This window comes from Oratosquilla oratoria, chromosome 7, assembly GCF_046742065.1.
Source record: "Oratosquilla oratoria isolate Oo_2021 chromosome 7, ASM4674206v1, whole genome shotgun sequence".
NCBI classification, from domain to species: Eukaryota; Metazoa; Arthropoda; class Malacostraca; order Stomatopoda; family Squillidae; genus Oratosquilla; species Oratosquilla oratoria.
This window is the reverse complement of record NC_134783.1, coordinates 7140706-7160044: the sequence shown is the minus strand read 5'-3', so window position 1 is coordinate 7160044 and position 19339 is coordinate 7140706. Positions and strand designations below refer to the sequence as shown.

At 42.6% G+C, this 19339-nt stretch overlaps 1 protein-coding gene across 1 annotated transcript in view; it reads right to left on the bottom strand.

The window, feature by feature from the left end:
* The window catches only part of Ubr3 (Ubr3 ubiquitin ligase), a 296891-nt gene that overhangs the window by 29434 nt on the left and 248118 nt on the right, over positions 1-19339 (bottom strand). Inside the window, exon 28 of the mRNA XM_076187774.1 lies at positions 1313-1540. Coding sequence (XP_076043889.1) covers positions 1313-1540 — 228 coding nt within the window. The remainder of the gene's footprint in view (positions 1-1312; positions 1541-19339) is intronic.

The following is a 19339-nucleotide window of genomic DNA, read 5'->3' as shown; positions in this document are numbered from 1 at the left end:
AAAGGGAGTTGGGAGATAGGGTGAATGAAAGAGTATTGGGATGGTTTGGACACATGGAAAGAATGAGTGAAGAAAGACTAGTAAAAGAGGTGTGGAAGGCAGATGTGGAGGGAGTGAACATGAGGGGACATCCTAGGATGAGATGGATGGATGGGGTGATGAGGGCTTTGGGGAAGAGGGGAATGTCTGTTGAGGAAGGACGGGAGAGAACAGAAGACAGGAGTGAATGGAGAATGGTTGTATATGAATGATGATGTGATGCATGAGGTGGAATGGGTGGAGGGATGGGGGGTGAGGTAGTACGTGTGAGCAAAATTTGATGCAGCCCAAAGGGATTTCTCCCTGTCTTCTCCTTTTATGCATGGAGGCACGGAGAGGGGGGTCGCCAATATAATGAAGCAGCCTTGCTGTGGATGTGCTGTGCCTTGCGACACTACCTGTGACCCAGGGCAGTGGACAAGGTGCAGGGATATCCCCGTCATCCAGGAGGTGCTAAGATGGGAGGGAGGGTGGAGGGGAGTGGAGTGTATTTAGGGATGGAATGGGTGGGAATGGTTTTTTGCCTTTTTCTTTTTGGCTACCTCCCTTGTAAGGGGGAAAAAGCCTTGGTATATGTATGTATGTATGTACACTCTTTAATCCCCTTTTCCTCAACATTTGCACCAAAGTGTCTAAAGCTATTCACTTCCTCCAGTGTCTCTCCCTTAATAACTTCCAATTTGCTGCCCTCCTCTCCCCTTGTACATCTCATCACCTTACTTTTACCCACATTTATCTTCAACTACCTTCTTTCTCACACCTTCCCAAACTCCATCCTTAATCCCTCCTCTGATCCTGCTACAAGTACAGTGTTATCAGCAAATAACAACTGGCTTATCTCCCATTTTATTCCATTTTCTTTAACCATCTCCAATCCCCAGCCCATTACCCTTGCATTTACCTCTCACATCACCCCATGAATAAACTGAACAGCAATGGCAACATACCTCTACCTCAAACCACTCACTCTCTCCATTCATAAATAATTAGTAGATAGGGCTGATAAATGTATATAGGGATAGTTTGGGCATATGGAAAGAACGAGTGAGAGAGAGCAAGAGAAAGAAAAGAAAAAAAAAACAAAAAAAAAAGGAAGGCAGAGGTGGGTGCAAATGTGTTTCTGTGTGGATGTTTTGAGTGGTTTGTGTGACAAGTTCTAACCTTTTAATTCAATTCTTCATTAAAATAAATTCATTATGATGCAACTGTTTTCCTACTAAACCCATACAATAAATTCTAATCTATCTTACAGCATACACAATAAACCACTTACATTGATCAAGTCGAGAAGGAAGTAGAAGAATAAGCTGTAATAATATTGTAAGAGGATCTCTTAGAAGCAGTGGAACTTCTCTGTCCCTTGGTGACAATGCCCGTTCACATCCTACCGGCGTGCGTTGCACAATCGAAGACCATAACTGCTGAACCCAATGCAAACCTCCTGTGCCTTGTCCAGCACTTAGTATCTTGGAGTGAAATCCAAGAACATGTACTAAGGGGACTGAAAACAAAAATTTAGCATAAATAATTATTATTATATATTATAAATATATATATATGCATATATACATATATATATATACACACACACACACACATACACACACACACACACACAACAAAATTGAATAGACACCATGAAAAATGCATTTCTGCTCTTATTTAATGCTTAATGTTATTCAAATTTACCTAACATGTTATATTTACCTATATTTATGTCTCAGATTACATACAAGATTAATCAAGCATGCCACCAACCAAAGGAGCAGTAGACCTATCAGAATTTCAGCAAGGTCGTATTGTGGGTCAACATGAAGGTGGACTTAGTCAACACAAAATATCTGAAAATCTGTCAATACCCCTTTCTACAGTCAAGAGTGATCATACAATTCACCAGAGGGGGCAAGAAGGGCACAAAGTCTCATTCAGGTCATCCCAGGCCCTCAGAAAGAACCTTGTGTCTTGTCCAAAGAAATATCAAAGAGGATCTGCGTTGCAAGGCCTCTGACACGCCAACACAAGCTGATGTCAGTCCGTCCCAGAACAGCTGTCAGGTATCTCCACAAGCTGGGTTACTATGGCAGAGCTGCAAGAAGGAAACCACTTTGTCCAGCCAATATCAAGTGCAGAAAGGATTGGGCTGTTGAGATGATGGAGAGACCTGTGGCCTTTTGGAGCACTGTCATTTTCTCTGAGTCATGATTTGCATTATTTTCTGACACTGGAAGAGTGTGGGTCTGGAGACTCTGTAGTCAAGAGTTTGACCTCAAAAGGCTGCAGCCAACAGTGAAACATGGGAGCATATCAATAATGGTGTGGGGTGCAATTTGGAGTGATGGTTGACCAGAGCTTGTGGAGTGTCAAGGAAACCAATTCAGACAAATATTTTTCTATATTGAAGGAAGGACTTATTCCAATATTCTCCAGTGGTAGAATGAGTAAAAATGTCTTCCTATTTATGGAAGATGGAACTCCTTGTCATACTGTTGAAGCAACACAAAATTGGTTGAGCCAAAATGGGATCAGAAAACTTCTATGGCAAAGTCAGTCCCCGAATATGAACCCTACAGAACACCTCTGGGGCATATTAGACTGACAACTTCGCAAAAAGAACAGGAAGCCATCTTCAAAGCCCAAACTCTTAGGATTACTACTGGAAACATGGGGTATTGGCTGCATGTTACTGTGGCAAAGTAGCATGCAGTTGATACTTTAGGGCCTATTTGGGGTGCCCCTATAGACCAGAGCCACACATAATTTTGTCTGTGATAGAGGAAAACTCTGTTCATAGAGAAATGACATTTTTATACTACGACTGTCCCTCCATTATGCTGTCCCCAACACCTTGTTACTGTCCTGTACCATTTCTCTGAATATTCATTTCCATTTTTTGCCTACCCTGTGGTGGGGAAAAAGAATGCTACAACCAAGTCTTCCCACCCGAGTCATAAGAGGTAAAAAAAAAAAAAAAAAAACAGGACAGGGGACAGGATTAGGAGTCCTGCTACCTGCAGCCCCATAGGGAACATTCCTAGAAAAAGTAAAGGTATAAGAGGATCTAGGAGTCTTTTAATGTGCATGGATGTGGTACAGATGAGAGTAAAAAGGAAGAGATAGGCAGTATGTTTGCGAGAAGAAAGATGGATGTGCTGGCTTTGAGTGAAACTAAAATGAAAAGGAGGGGCGAGTGAGAGTTTGGGAGGGTAGTTGGGAGGTTCTCAGGAGAGAAGGGGTGGCTATAATAGTAAGTGAAGAGATAGGTAAGCATGTAGTGGAAGGAGGTTTCTTCAAGGTTGATGTGGATGAAGGTGAAGCTGGGAAGGGAGATGTATTTACCTACTTGTATTATATGGGAAGGGAGCTATGCTCATGGTGACCCGTCTTTTGTATCTTTCAGCATCAAGTTTTTTCTTAAAATCTTGAATAGTGTTTGCACACACTGTTCCTTTATCTAAGTTATTCCATATATCCAGTACTGTGTGTGAAGCTATTCTTTTTCCGATCTCTTCTATAGTTATCCTTTTTGAGTTTCTTTTCATGACCTCTTGTTTTTCCATTGAAATTTTTTAGTAAATCTTTTCTGTTAAGGTTGGTTGGTTGGTTTATGAGTTTTAGGCTCAAAAGCCAAGCACTGGAGCATCGGGCTATTCAGCACTATGAAAGCTAAAAGTTCAGCGATTTCATTTAAAAGATAATAATAAAATTGAAAATTACAGTGAGTTATAATAGGTGATAAAACTTGATAAGCTTTAAAAATCTGATCACAAGGGCTACTTCACAGTTATCATCAAGCAAGTCCGTCATGGACTTGCCTGTGATTGAACATGCTCGTCGTTCACGTTGAAAACACATGCACTCTGTTAAAAAGTGCTGTACAGTAATGTGAGCCTGACATGTACGGCAGAATGGTACCTGCCACTCGTCGCCACCTGTCATTAAAAAACTGTGTGTCAGATGTGTATGTCCGATTCACAATCTGGTCAAGATGATGCTGTTCCTTCTATTTGGGCAATTGGATGATTCCCATTTCTTTATGAAGGGACAGATATTTTTTAGTTTCAAGTTGTCAGTTAAGGTGCTCCATCTATGCTGCCACTTATTTTGTACACGAGTGTGTATAATCTCCTTAAGGTTGCCATGGGGTGTATGGACGGCAGTAGTCAGCTGTAGATCAGCTACTGCCGACTTTGAAGCTTTATCTGCCGTTTCATTCCCCATGATGCCAGTGTGACCAGGTACCCAACAAAAGTTTACCTTGGTACGTTTTCGTGAGTGCAGGAGGACCAGCCAATCTTGCACTTCTTGCACCAGTGGGTGAGTGGGCAAAAGTTGCCGAATAGAAGCTAAAACACTGTTGGAGTCTTTATAAATAATGAAAATTTGCTCGTTTGAGCAACTGTAGTAGATCTCTTTCACTGCCAGGAGTATTGCATAAGCTTCTGCAGTGAAATTTGAGCAAAGAGAGGGTAATTTACGTTTAATCATTTTTCCGTTAAAAACTGCAGCAGAGCCTACACCTTGCTTAGACTTAGAGCCATTGGTATAGACAGAGATAGAGGTGCTGTGTTTAGAGGAGTGTTCTAAGAATTGCGCCTTGACAGCCTGAGGGTCATGGTGTTGTTTACCACTGGTACAAATGCAAATCTCCACAGGGGGTTTACACCAAGGAGGATACTTTGTTGGGCCTAATTTGGCTATAGTAGAGTCATAGAGACCGATCTCTCTAGATTCCTTCTCCAATCGAACCTCCAGTGGCTTAGGGATAGGGGGCCTATTTGGAGAGACGTCGTAAGGGTTCATAAATTTAAAGTTGGGGTTATCCTTTGATGTCAAACATTTGGCCAAATATCGTAGTCCCAGCTCCTCTCTGCATAAGGAAAGAGGTGGTACACCTGAGTCCATATATAGGCTGTCCACAGGGGAGGTACGATAGGCACCCGTGCAGATTCTCAGACCCAGATTGTGCACATCTAATTTTTCAAGGGTGGTTTTAGCAGCAGAGCCATATATCTGGCAAGCATAATCAATTTTGCTGAGGCAGAGAGTTTTATAGAGCCTTAATAAAATAGTACGATCGGCTCCCCAATCATAATGTGAGACAACTTTCAGAATGTTGGTGGACTGTCGTACTCTAACACAAGTCGTTAACATGGGAAACGAATGTGAGGCCCTTGTCAAAAATCACACCAAGGAACTTCACCTCACTCTCATATGGGAGGATAATTCCCTTCAAAAACAGAGTTGGTATCTCTTCTCGTTTCCTACACCTTGTAAAGCTGATGACCTTAGTTTTTTGAGGTGAGAACTTGAAACCTCTCCTGTCAGCCCATTTAGTGATTGCATTTATCATAGCTTGTATTTTTCTACCAGCTTCAAGGGCTGTTGGGGCACTACAGTAAATAGCATGGTCATCAACAAATAGGGTACCCTGAACTGTCGGTGGTATTTGGTCCATGAGGCTATTAATGGCCACTGCAAATAGCGTAACACTTAACACGCTACCCTGGGGGACCCCCTCTTCCTGCAGATAAGATGATGAAAATACAGATCCAACTCGGACTTTTAGTCGTCGGTTTGATAAGAGGTTCTGTACAAATGCAAACATGTGGCCTCCAATGCCCCATGATGCTAGCTGTTTCAAGATGCCACCCCGCCAGGTTGTGTCATAGGCCTTCTCTAAATCAAAGAACACACCAATGGTTTGATGTCTTCTAGCTAAGGCATTTTGGATTTCTCTTGAGAGTATTAGCAAAGGGTCAAGTGTGCTGCGATTCTTCCGGAATCCAAACTGCCTGTTTGACAGTAACTCTCTGGATTCTAGATACCAGACAAGTCTGTTATTAACCATTCTCTCAAAGAGTTTACAAAGACAGCTAGTGAGGGCAACAGGTCTATAGCTTCCTGGAAGTGCTGGGTTTTTCCCTGGCTTATGACAGGGGATTAGTATCGACAGATCCCAGGTATCAGGTGAAGAGTGTGTGGTCCATAGACCGTTATATACCATAAGCAGGAACAGCTGTGAACACTGGGGAAGGTTGGCAATCATCTCATATCTGATGTCATCATCGCCAGGGGAAGTGAGGGCTGAGCTTGATAAAGCATGTTTCATTTCATCGAAGGTGAAAGGTAGATTAAAGGACTCTGTATTGTTTGAAGGCAGAGGGAGAACTGTTGCCGAGTCACGATGTATTTGAAATTCAGGAGCATAATTAGCTGCACTTGAAACACTAGCGAAGTGGGCACCCAAGATGTCAGCAACCCTCTTTGGGTCACAAACTTGAGTACCGTTAGATTCTAAAATGGGCAAGGCGGTCGGTACAAATTTACCTTGTAATTTATGGATTTTATTCCAAATCTGACTCGTAGGGGTAGCGATGGTTAATTCCGAAACATATTTCTTCCAGGATTCACGCTTGACTTCTTTAAATATTTTCTTCCGTCTCACACAGGCTCTAGGATAAGCAAGTCGGTTTGCCTCATGCGGTGACCTGAGCAATCTACGAAGGCATGTCCTGGTTATTTTCCTAGCAACCTCACACTGTTTATTTCACCAAGGGACTACAGGGCGCCTGGGTAGGCCAGCAGTTTTGGGGATGGTTTGTTGCGCAGAATCTATGATGGTCTGTGAAAGGTGGGCATAAGCAGCAACAGGGGATAAAAAATTGGTGTGTGATTCATTGATAGCTGATGATTTAGTGAACTCTTTCCAATCAGCCTCCTTGATCTTCCATTTTGGCAGGCAGGGTGATGGGATACTTTTAACATATTGAAGTAGTATTGGCCAGTGGTCACTGCCATGCAGATCTCTATCAACAGCCCAATTGTACTCCAACCGGAGGGATGCTGTGCTTATAGTTAAGTCAATGGCTGAGGTGGTGTTATGAAAAATATCATATCGAGTGGGAGAGCCATCGTTCAGCAGCACTAAATCATTATTGGCATCAAGTAGCTGCTCAATGATGTAACCCCATCTATCACAGTGTACATCACCCCATAAGGTGTGTTTGGCATTGAAGTCACCCATTAAAATAAATGGTGGAGGGAGCTGGTTCACTAAGTCTTGGATATCCGAGACATCCAGCTGTCTATTTCGCCTAAGGCCGTCGAAAAGGTGGTCTTCAAGTTTAGGGTCTAAATAAAGGGAGCACAAAGTGATCTTTCTCTCAAGCTGAACCTGTAAAGCACAGGCTTGAAGGTCTGTATTGAGCTGGATTGTAGAAAATTTAATAGACTTGTGAATTATGAAAGCAGTGCCACCCTGTGCCCTCTCATCAATAATAGGGGGTGATCTATGAAAGTTATAATTGAGTCCAGGATTATAACTTGTATCTCCTAGTTTTGTTTCTTGAAGGCACAAAATCATGGTGTTGTAGTCTCTAAACAGTGTTCGGATGTGTTCAGAGCTACTGTTGAGACCTCGGCAGTTCCATTGTATGATGGACATTTTTATTTAGGGAGCTTTCCACTTCCGACTTTATGAGACTTTTTCTTTTCTGCCTGATCAGTGTTTTGTCTAGAGATAGTAGGCCTGCCAGCAATTCCGGCTGGAGGCTTTCCACCTCTAGATCTCTCATCCTTTGAATTGCCCTGAGAGGAGTTAATACGGCCAGGATTGTGGCTCTCAATCTTGATCTTCTTTGATGCGTTTGGTGTCGATGTATTAGCTTTTGGAGGACCAGTAGCATCCGATGAAAGCACCTTATATTTGTTTGAGGTAGGGATGCTCAGGGTAGGAGAGGGAGGGGTAGGGGATGTTCCTCCCCTTTTCTTACCACGTGTTGGGGATCTCTCCGCTGTAACACCCTTTGCTGGCCGCGCATCATCTTGCGAATGCACATTCGCTGGTGAGGGAGTGTTCTCTGAGCCCTCAATAACGGGCACAGATGATGCCTGAGTTAACTCCTGAGTAGGAGGGGTGGGGGAGCTGGGAGGTGCTACCTCAGCAACAGTCGAAGCCTTTTTCATGCGGGTATCTGTTACCTCAGGGGTTCTACCGTGTGAGGCGGTAGGCTGAGGCGCCTTAGAGACAGTAGCTCATTTCTTTGTGACCTGGGCATATGTTCTAGTTTGGCCTAGAAGCTTCTTTGCGTATCGGATACTGATATGCTCTGCTTTGGATTTTTGAAGTGCTGCTTCTTCATCCTTATAGGACTGACAGGTCCTGTCACGGGCCTGGTGATCCTGGCCGCAATTCACACACTTGGGTGGTGTTGTGCATTCACCATGAATGGAGTAGGAGCATATAGCACACAGTTGCTCTCCACTGCAAGCAGTCGACATATGGCCAAATTTAAAACATTTGAAACATTGTAATGGCTTTCGCTTAAAAGGGTGCACAGCAATCCTTTCATTTTCAATTATGATATGCGTAGGCAGGTCAGGGCTAGTAAAGGTTAGTACAATCATTTTGGTGCCCCGTAGTTTCCAGATATGGAAGATGTCATCAGGGCACATGTCCAGAATCTCTTCCTCTTCAAAATCATATAGGTCTTTGTCATATATGACACCTCTACCGTAGCTGAAGTCTATGTGTGGCTTAATTTCCTTCAGCATCTCACCACTTTCAGCTTTTAAGTGACTCAGCATATAAGACTGAGTTTTGGACTTTGCATGTATTAGAACTTTGTTCTTGCCAAATCTGGTGATATCACCACTACAAATTCCACCAACTTTCCTTTGCAGATATTTACAGAACTTATAGTAATTATAGTTTTCTTCCCGGGCAGTGGCCACCAACCACATTGGAGGACTCGGTAGTCTCTCCTTGTGGGAAGTATTTAAGCCATTTTCCTTCTCAGAAGGAGCATACAGAGAAGGTACATAAACATCTAGGACATTAGGGGCACTGGAACATAAAGCCCCAGTGATGCCTGCTCCACAAACCTTCAAATTAGGAATATCGCTACTAGCTTTCAGAGCAGCATTGTGGCTAGTATATGACAACCAGGCTTCCCAAGAATTTCCAGGTTCAGCATAACACATACGGATTTCTGTAATTTTACCATAGCAACCAAAGCACTTCGTAAGAATCTCATAGTTACAGGACTTAGGAAGCTGGAGGATATGGACCACAGACAAGTTTTTCACATTCTGGATTTCCAAAGCTCTGGAGGAGGGAGAACCCAACTCAGGAGTAACTTTTACCACATTATCTTTACTAGTGGAGTCATAATGCTGTCCTTCATTAGGAGTTATAGTCTCCTTTGAAGGACACAGGAGTGAGAATTATCCAAATCTGGATTTGAAACAGCGGAAGGGTCAGCATCAGTTCCCTCCTGGTGAATGGGTTTTGGAGGAGGAGGGACCTCCAAGACCTGGGAGGATGATTCATCCATAATTGGATGGAATCAAAGTTTTATGGTATAGCCTACTACTTAAAGAGCACTTTCGGTAAGTTGTAGGGCCACACCATAAGCAGCATGAGGTTTGAAGTGCGTGGAAAGAGATACTACAGGTGCCTGGCGCCCCGGTCACTTAAGGAAAGTCCCTGCAGAGCCAGAAAAGGGTCCAGAAATGGCTATTTACAGGTAAAGGGCCTCGGCGTCGAGTTTTTTGGCTTTGACAACCCGTTTGTCCTCAGTAGTTTTGTCTCATATAGTATGAGGCCGGCGAAGCCACCCTTTTTACCTGTACTGGAAGGGAGAACGGTATCAAGCTCAGGAGTCCTCCTTCCCATGCGCATCCACTGACCACCGAACCTTGCGAGCCCTCGCCGGTGGCACCTGTCGCCAGGTGAGCCCCCACCAACTCGGTCAGCTACCAGCACACAGGTCAGAGAGAAACAGGGAACTTAGAACTACCTTAAGAAGGTGCAAGAGAAAGTCGAGGGTGCTTCTCAGGGAAGGCAATCTGGAGTTTTCCAGAGAACCTACCCCGAGATAATAGCCTGTTCAGAAAGAGAAGAAAGAGTGCATTAACTAAGAAGGGTAGGAATAAACGAGCCATCAAATTAAAGAGGGGTGGGGGTCGTTTACCAGTTACACTCCAGTCTGCGAGTCTTGGTCTGACAGCTCCGGTATGGTCTGTGCAGCATGATTGAATCTGCCAGGGAGGAAAACTTTCCCCGCTGCCATAGCCCATACCTTCATCACTATGCACAAGCCCCTCCAGGAGAGCAACCTGCTCACAGGGCAGAGCGGTTTTCTGTTAAGGATTTCCATTCCTTTCATGATTCTAAATATAGTCAGCAGATCACCTCTTTCTCTTCTCTGCTCTAGTGTTGGTAGTTCCAATTTCGATAATCTTTGTTCGTATGTTGATATGGAAAGAGCTGGTCCCAACTCTGTTGTTGCTCTCTGTATTCTTTCAAGTTTCCTTATGTTCTTTTTAGTACTGGGTGTTCATAGTGTCACTGCATATTCCAGTTTTGGTCTAATCAATGTGACTAATATTTTTTTAATAATTTCTTCATCCAAGTAGTCAAATGCCACTTTCATTGACTTTAATAGGTTGGAGGTTTCACCGACTGTTTTGTTTATGTTTATCTGGTGTCATGTCTTTGCTGATTATTACTCCAAGGTCCCTTTCCAAGTGCACTTTTTTGATTTCTTCTTCACCAATTTTGTAATTTTTTGAAATTCTGTTTTTGCTTTTTCCAAACTCCATTATGCTACACTTCTTGATATTGAAGTTCACTTCCCACTTTTGAGTCCATTTCCAGAATTTTTTCAGGTCTGATTGTAATGAGTCACAGTCCTCTTTTGTTACTTTAATATTTTTGAGTCATCTGCGAAGAAATTCATAACATTCAACTCCTTCATCCATGTCATTTATGTATATGGCAAACATGATTGCAGCCAGCACTGACCCTTGTGGAACACCACTTATCATTTCTTCCCATTTTGAGTATTTGTCTAATTACTACCCTCATTTTTCTCCCAGTCAGGAAATCTTCCATCCATTCTAATAAATTACCTGCAATGCCACCTATTGATTCTAATTTTCTTATTAATTTCTTGTGTGATACTTTGTCAATTGCCTTTTGTAGGTCTAGATAGGCACAGTCTGCCCATCTCATCTATTATATCTATCAGTCTCGAGCAGAAGCAAATCAAGTTTATTATACATGATCTTCCTTGTCTAAATCCAAATTGGCTTGGGTTTAGTATAGATTTTTCTTCCAGATGTTTAACCCATCCACTTTTGATCACTTTTTCACATATTTTAGCTACTGTGCTTGTTAGGGAGACCAGTCTGTAGTTAGTTGGATATTCTTTGTTTCCTCCTTTATATATCAGTACAATGTTTCCCTGTGGTGGGGGAAAAGAATACTGCCACCAAGTATTCCCACTTGGATCGTAAGAGGCGAGAAGAAAGGGACGGGGATTGGGACTAGGCATCCTTCCCCTTGTAGCCACACAGGGGACATTCCTAAACAAAAAAGTAAAGGCATAAAAAGGTCTGGCAGTTTTCAGAACAGCACCCTAAGGTTTGGGTCTTTTAATGTGCGTGGATGTGATACAGATGAGAGTAAAAGGGAAGAGATAGGTAGTATGTTTGTGAGAAGAAAGATGGATGTGTTGGCTTTGAGTGAAACTAAGTTGAAAGAGAAGGGTGAGTGTAAGTTTGGGAGTGTAAGTGGGAGGTTATCAGGAGTGAAGAGAGGGCGAGGGAGGGAAGGGGTGGCTATTCTAGTAAGTGAAGAGATAGGTAAACGTGTAGCGGGGTGGAAGGAGGTTTCCTCAAGGATAATGTGGATGAAGGTGAAACTGGGAAAGGAGATGTGGGTCTTTGTAAGTGCATAGGGGCCTGGCAGTGAGAAGAGTGTAGAAGAAAGGGAGGCCTTTTGGATAGATTTAAATGAGTGCATAGAGGATTTAGGGAGAAATGTCAATGTAATAGTACTGGGAGACCTTAATGCTAGGGTAGGAAATGGTCCAATTGATGGAGTGGTTGGGAAATGTGGAGTTCCAGTAAAGAATTGTAGTGGAGAGTTGATGGTGGAAATGTGTTTAGAAAGAGAGTTGATGATAGCAAATACAGTGTTTCGGAAGAGAGTCAAGCATAAGTACACATGGGAGAGGGTGGTGGAGGGAAGGGTGGTAGATAGAGCGTTAATGGATTATGTAGTGGTAAATAGGATTATGATAGGAATAGTTAAGGATGTACATGTGCTAAGGGGAGAGGGTGGGGGAATATCAGATCATTTTTTGGTGGAAGGTAAGTTGAGAGTGGAGGATAGATGGAGAAAGAGGAAAGGGACAAAAGGTAGGGAGGTTCTTAGAGTGAACTCTTTGAATGAGAAGGAAAAGGAGAAGGAGTACGAAAAGAAGCTGAAGGAGGAGTGGGAGGGAGTGAAGGATAGAGTAGAGCTAGGTGTGGAGGAGGAATGGGGATGGTTCAAGGAGGGAGTCATAAAGTGTGCAAGGATGGTGTGTGGAACAAGAAGGACAGGAGGAAATAGAAGAAAGGGTAGTGAATGGTGGGATGAGGAAACAAAGAAGGTTGTAGAAGAGAAGCGAGCTTTCACAGATTGGTTACAAAATAGGATGAGGGAGTCATATGAGAGGTACAAAGAAAAGAAAAGAGAAGTAAAGAAAAAGGTAAAGGAGGCAAAGAGGAGAGCAGATGTAAAATGGGGTAAGAGTATGACAAATTTTTGAAAGTAATAAAAAGATGTTTTGGAAAGAAATTAAGAGAGGAAGAGGAGGCGAATCAGGTAGAGAAGAAAAGGTAAAAGGTGAAGATGGAGAGATGATAATGGAAGAGAAGACAGTAAGGGGAAGATGGGCAGAGTATTTTAGGGAGTTGCTAAATGTGAAGGAGGATAGGGAGGGAAAGATAGCTGCAGTGGGAAATGCGAAGAAAATGAGAGTGATGAGTGAGGAGAATGGAGGAGAAATAAGGAAGGATGAGGTGAAGGCAGTTGTTAAGATGATGAAAGCAGGTAAGGCACCTGGTCTGGATGGATGCCATGCAGAATGTCTGAAAAAGGGAGGTACAGTGATGGTGGACTGGTTGGTGAGGTTATTTAATGTTTGCTGGAGAGAGGGTAGAGTGCCGGAGGACTAGAGGAGTGCCTGTATAGTTCCTCTTTACAAGGGAAAAGGGGACAAGTGTGAATGTAGTAGTTTCATAGGGATTAGCTTGTTAAGTGTAATGGGGAAGGCTTATGGGAGGATCTTGATTGAGAGGATTAGGAGAGGGAGTAATTGGTGAGGAACAGTGTGGATTTAGGACTGGTAGAGGTTGTGTAGATCAGATCTTTGTGGTAAGACAGATATGTGAGAAAGCTATAGGAAAGGGGAAGGATGTTTTTTGGGCTTTTATGGATCTGGAAAAGGCTTATGATAGGGTAGACAGAAAGGCACTGTGGGAGGTTATGCAGATATATGGGATAGGAGGAAAGCTTCTGGGAACTGTCAAGAGTTTATATGAGAGTAGTAGAGCTTGTGTCAGGACTGGAAATGGAGAGAGTGAGTGGTTCGAGGTAAAGGTGGGACTTCGTCAAGGATGCGTTATGTCGCCCTGGCTGTTCAACTTATACATGGATGGGGTGGTGTGAGAGGTAAATGCAAGGGTAGTGGGTCAGGGATTGGAGATGGTTAAAGAAAATGGAGAAAAGTGGGAGGTGAGCCAGCTGTTGTTTGCGGACGACACTGAGCTTGTGGCAGGATCGGAGGAGGGATTGAGGAAGTTGGTGGCAGAGTTTGGGAGAGTATGTGATAGAAGAAAGCTAGAGATAAATGTGGGTAAAAGTTGTTGTTGTTGTTGTTGTTGTTGTCGTTCCCTAGACTGTCTGTCCGAGCAGTCCCGTCTCCCCAAGGAAGGCCACAGCCGAAACTGGGTTTTCCCACAAATCCATTATAGAGTGTATGTTGTGTTGTTTGCGTGCATGATTGTGTATAATGCAGTCTTCCATTATGTGTTGTATGGTATGGGGTGAAGTGTTACATCCTGGGCAGCTGTTCACAACACGGTCGTCCAGCCTCTTCTGGTAGCTTAGAAGTGCTGGGTGGTGACCGCATCGCAGTCTGGCCAAGTGGACTCTGTCCTTTCGTGGGAGAGAGGATTCAGAAGGGTGGATATCAGGGGGTCTGGCATGCAGCAGTGTGTTGTCTTTCAGTGTGTTAATGGAGCGGTGAGTGATATGATTATGAATATGTTTCCGGAGGCTGGTATTTGGTGGTTGTGGAGGAAGAGAAGAGAGTATCTGTGCGTAATAAAGGTCTTTGGGTGTAGTAAGGTGATGAGATGTACAAGGGGTGAAAGTGGCAGTAGACTGGAAGTGAGCATTAAGGGAGAGCGACTGGAGGAAGTGGATAGTTTTAGATACTTGGGTGCAAATGTGGCAGGAAAAGGTGGAGTGAAGGTGGAGGTAGAATGTAGATGGAGAGAAGCGAGTAAATGCCTTGGTGGATTAAACAGTGTAATGAGGAATAGACATTTGGGAATGGATGCTAAGAGGAGACTGTATGAAGGAGTGATTGTGCCAACAGCACTGTATGGGGCAGAAACATGGAACATAAGAGAAGAAGAGAGAAGGAGTTTGAATGTGTTTGAGATGAGGTGTTTGAGAAGTATGATGGGGGTTACTAGGCTAGATAGAGTGAGAAATGAGGAGGTGAGGAGGAGAACGGGGGTGGAAAGGGAGTTGGGAGATAGAGTTGATTAAAGAATATTAGGATGGTTTGGACACATGGAAAGAATGAGTGAAGAAAGATTAGTAAAAGAGGTATAGAAGGCAGATGTGGAGGGAGTGAACATGAAGGGACGTCCTAGGATGAGATGCATGGATGGGGTGAGGGGGCTTTGGGGAAGAGGGGAATGTCTGTTGAGGAAGGACGGGAGAGGACAGAAGACGGGTGAATGGAGAATGGTTGTATATGGATGATGTTGTGATTGCGTGAGGTGGAATGGGCGGGGGGGGATGGGGGATTAGGTAGTATGTGTGAGCAAAATTTGACACAGCCCTAAGGGATTTCTCCCCGTCTTCTCCTTTTATGCAATGGGGGGACGGAGAGGGGGGGTCGCTGATTTAATGAAGCGGCCTTGCTGTGGATGTATTGTGTCTTGCGACACTGCTTCTGACCCAGGGCAGTGGACAAGGTGCAGGGATGACCCGTCATCCAGGAGGTGCTATGATGGGAGGGAGGGTGGAGGGGTGTGGAGTGTATTCAGGGATGGAATGGGTGGGAATGATTTTATGCCTTTTCCTTTTTGGCTACCTCCCTTGTAAGGGGGAAAAAGCCTTGGTATATGTATGTACAATGTTTGCATTTTTCCAGTCTTGTGGTACCTTTCCTTCTTTGAGCAAGGATTTCATTATAGTGTGTATTCTATCTGTTAATTCCTCTACGCATTCCTTCAGTATCCAATTAGCAATTCCATCTGGACCATGCAATTTTCTAACATCGAGGTTTTTCATTTGGTCGCTGATTTCCTTCTTTGTTACAGTTATTTCCTTCAAGGGGGGGGGGGGATTTCTGTCTCTCTATTCCCTGATTTGAAGTGGTTGCTCATAACTGCCTTTCTTGTTCTTCTGTGTATTAATGGCTTCCTTGGCACAGCTTTTCTATATCTTGTTTGTTTTTTACTTTACTATTCACATATCTATAAAATAGTTTCAGTTGTTCCTTGCATTTTTCTATTATTTCCTTTTCATAACTTCTCTTTTCTTCTCTGCATATTTTCACATAATCGTTTCTTAGTTTTATGTATGTTTGCCATTTGCTCTTTTTTTTACCATTTTTTTCAGGCTTTGTCTCTTATCCTTGGCTTCAATATATTTTTTGTTGTAACAGTTCTTTATGTATATTCTTGCTTTTGTTGTGGAACATATTTGATCACACCCTCATTATGAATTTCTTTTAGCATATTCCATTTCTCTTCCATCCTTGTTTCTTCATTTAGGAATTTTTCCCAGTTTGCATTGCAAAAGAATTTTTTAAGTTTCTCAAAATTAGTTTTGTTATACATTGGTCTTCCTATTCTATGTTTCTCATTTCTTCTTAGGTCTATTTGCTCTTTTAGTTCGAATTCTATTAGTACATGGTCATTCTTTCCTATTGATGTTTTGTAATCTATTCTGTCTACAATTTCAAGTTCTGACGTAAATATTAAATCCAGTCTCGAAGGTTCCTCATTGTTTCTGTATTTGGTATTTCCCTTTATTCACTGAGTCACTGTATGCCAGTTGTTGTTTACTATTGACACTGTGGTCATAGCAGGATCAGAAGGAGTAAGGAAGTTAGTGACAGTCTGGGAAGGTGTGTGAAAGAAGGAAGTTGAAGATAAATGTGGGTAAAAGGTGACAAAATGTACAAGGGGAGATAAAGGCAGCAAATTGGAAGTGAGTATTAAGGAAGAGAGACTAGAGGGAGTGGATAGCTTTAGATAATTGGGGGCAAATATGGCGAGAAAGGGAAGAGTGGAGGTGGAGGTAGAATGTAGACTGAGAAAAGCAAGTAAATGCCTTCAGGGTTTTAAAAGTGTGATGAGAAATAGACATTTGGGAATGGATACTAAGGAGATTATATTTTACCTAGTATCTACCTAGCTGTATTATACGGGAAGGGGAGCTATGCTCGTGGTGTCCCGTCTTTGTATCTTGCAACATCTAGTTTCTTCTTAAATTCATGTATGGTGTTTACACACACTATTGTTTCATCCAATTTGTTCCAGACATCCACAACTCTGTGTGGATTTTTTTTTTCTTTTTTTCAGATCTCTTCTATAACTGTCCTTTCAGAGTTTCTTTTAAAGTCCCCTTGTTTTTCTTCTATCCAAATTTATCAAGTCTTCTCTATCAAGGACTTCCATGCCTTTTATAATTCTGTAAATGGCCAACAGATCACCTCTTTCTGTTTTTTGTTCCAGAGTCAGTAGTTCATAGTTCCAATTTAGACAATCTTTGCTCATATGTCAGTTTTGAAAGTGTTGAGGCCATCTTTGTCATTGGTCTTTAGATTCTATTTTCCTTATATTCTTGTTTTACTGGATGTCCTTAGCATGAATACAATCCTGTGGTTGTGCTGTGTCACACCCTTGTGTGAATTAAGTGCCAACAGCACTGTAAGAGAAACATGGAACATAAGAGAGGAAGAGGGGAAGAATTTAAATGTGTTGGAGGTGAAATGCCTGTAAAGTATGGCAGGGGTTACTAGACTGAATAGAGTGAGAAAAGAGGCGAGGAGTGGAGTGCAGGTGAAAAGGGAGTTGGGAGAGAGGATTGATGAAAGATTATTGGGATGGTCTGGACACATGGAAAAAATTATTGAAGAAAGAAAAGTAAAAGAGATATGGAAGGAAGAGGTGGAGGAAGTGAACATGAGGGGGCAACTAAGGATGAGATGGATGGATGGAGTAAACAGGGCATTGGGAAAGAGGGGAATGTGTGTTGTGGAAAGAAGGGAAAAGACAGAAGATAGGGGTGAGTAGAGAATGGTTGTGTATGGACAATGCTGTGATGCATGGATAGGGGTGGGTGGGGGGATGAGGGAATATGTATGAATATTTTGACACAACCTGGAGGGTTTTTTCCCCATCTCTTTTTCTTCATGAGGAGGCGAAGAGGGGGGTCACCAATTAAATGAAGCGGCCTTTTTATGGATGTGCTGTGTCTTACTGCACTGCTTCTTATTCAGGGCAGTGGGCAAGATGCAGGTATGACCCATCATCCAGGAGCCAAGAAAAGTGGGAAGGAGGAGTGGTGAATGGGAGTGGAGTGTGCGGGGATGGGGTGGGTGGGAGTGGATTTACGCCTTTGACTTTGACTACCTCCCTTGTAAGGGGGGTAAAGCCCTTGGTATACGTATGTAATAGTAGATGGTGAGGTCTTTGAAGAGGCCTCAGGTCCAGCAGAAATAATAAATTGAAAGATTTCCAATCAGTCTTCACAAAAAGTGCCCCCCCCCCTTTTTCTTCTTCTTGAGAAAAGCAAGGGGAGCCAAAAAAAAAAAAAGGTTTAGCAGATATAAATGTAGAAGTGAGGGGTGTGTTCAATCTTCAGGGATCATTGGATGTGACAAAAGCTTCAGGACATTACAGGATCCTGAACTGGATACTTAAAGAATGTAGGGAACAACTAGCGGGCAAGATCCACAGTCTTATTACATGTTCATTGAAAGAAGGCATTATGTCACTTGATTGGAAAAGGGCAAACATTGTGTCAATTCACGAAGGTGGAAACATGGAAACACCATTAAATTATAGGCCAGTATCACTAACCAGCACAATAGTTTAATTATGTAAAGATTTGTGAAAGATCGATGGACCAAATATCTTGAAAAGATGAACATTATGACAGTTTGGCATAAAATCTGGAAGGTCATGTGTTGAACCTTTTAAGCTTTTACTCGAGAGTGATGTGCTGAAAGAGAAAGGAGTGGATGGACTGTGTGTACCTCAACCCAGAGAAGGCTTTTGATAAAGTACCTCACAGTAGAATTATGTGGAAATTGAAGCATGTTGGAGAACTGAGAGGCAAACTACTAGAATAGATTAAAGACTTCTTAAAGGAAAGATACATGAGGACAGTAGTAAAGGACAAGATGTCATCCAGGAGAGCAGTAATGAGTGAGTGGAGTTCCACAAGGTTCAGTGTTTGCACCAGTAATGTTTCTTGTCTATATTAATCCCTTCCATACGGTGCCGCACACGTAGGCGTCATGAGGAGCAAGTGGATTCGCGACGCTGCCATATCGGCGTCTTGATTATATTTATTGTAGTCGCCCCTGTGTTTTTACATTCTCCCAAATGCGCCCTGAATCCCATTCTCTGCGGTTTTCAAAATTCGCAGGTGAAAGAGAGAACGATCGATATAAGCGGCGACTATATTTTATGATGCGAATATTATTACGTTACGTCATACGGCTGGCATTGGCTGCTGCCCGCGAGATTTAAGTCCCGTACTGAAGTGGTTAACAACGACATGATGGAAAGAACAACAAGCTATGCCAATATGTTTGTAGATGATGTAAAAATCATGAGAAGACTGAAAAAATGAGAACAGAAGAATATAGCAAAAAAATCTAATACTATTTTTACATTGAACCAAAAATGGGAAATGAAGTTCAATATAAAAAAATGTAAAGTACTGGAAATGAGCAATAGCAGCAAAAGGCCATCCTTAAACTATTCCTTGGGAAGCAAACCTATTACAAAAGCAAAGGAGGAGAAAAACTTGGTAGTATTCATAAAAGACAACCTTTCACCTGACAAATTAGTAGGAATATGTGAGAGACTACTGCAGATCAAAGTGGCCTTCTTTCATATGGATGAAGATGGGGATGAAAAAACTCCTCAAAACCCTGATACAACCAAGATTGAAATCTACATCAATAATATAGTCCAACACAGA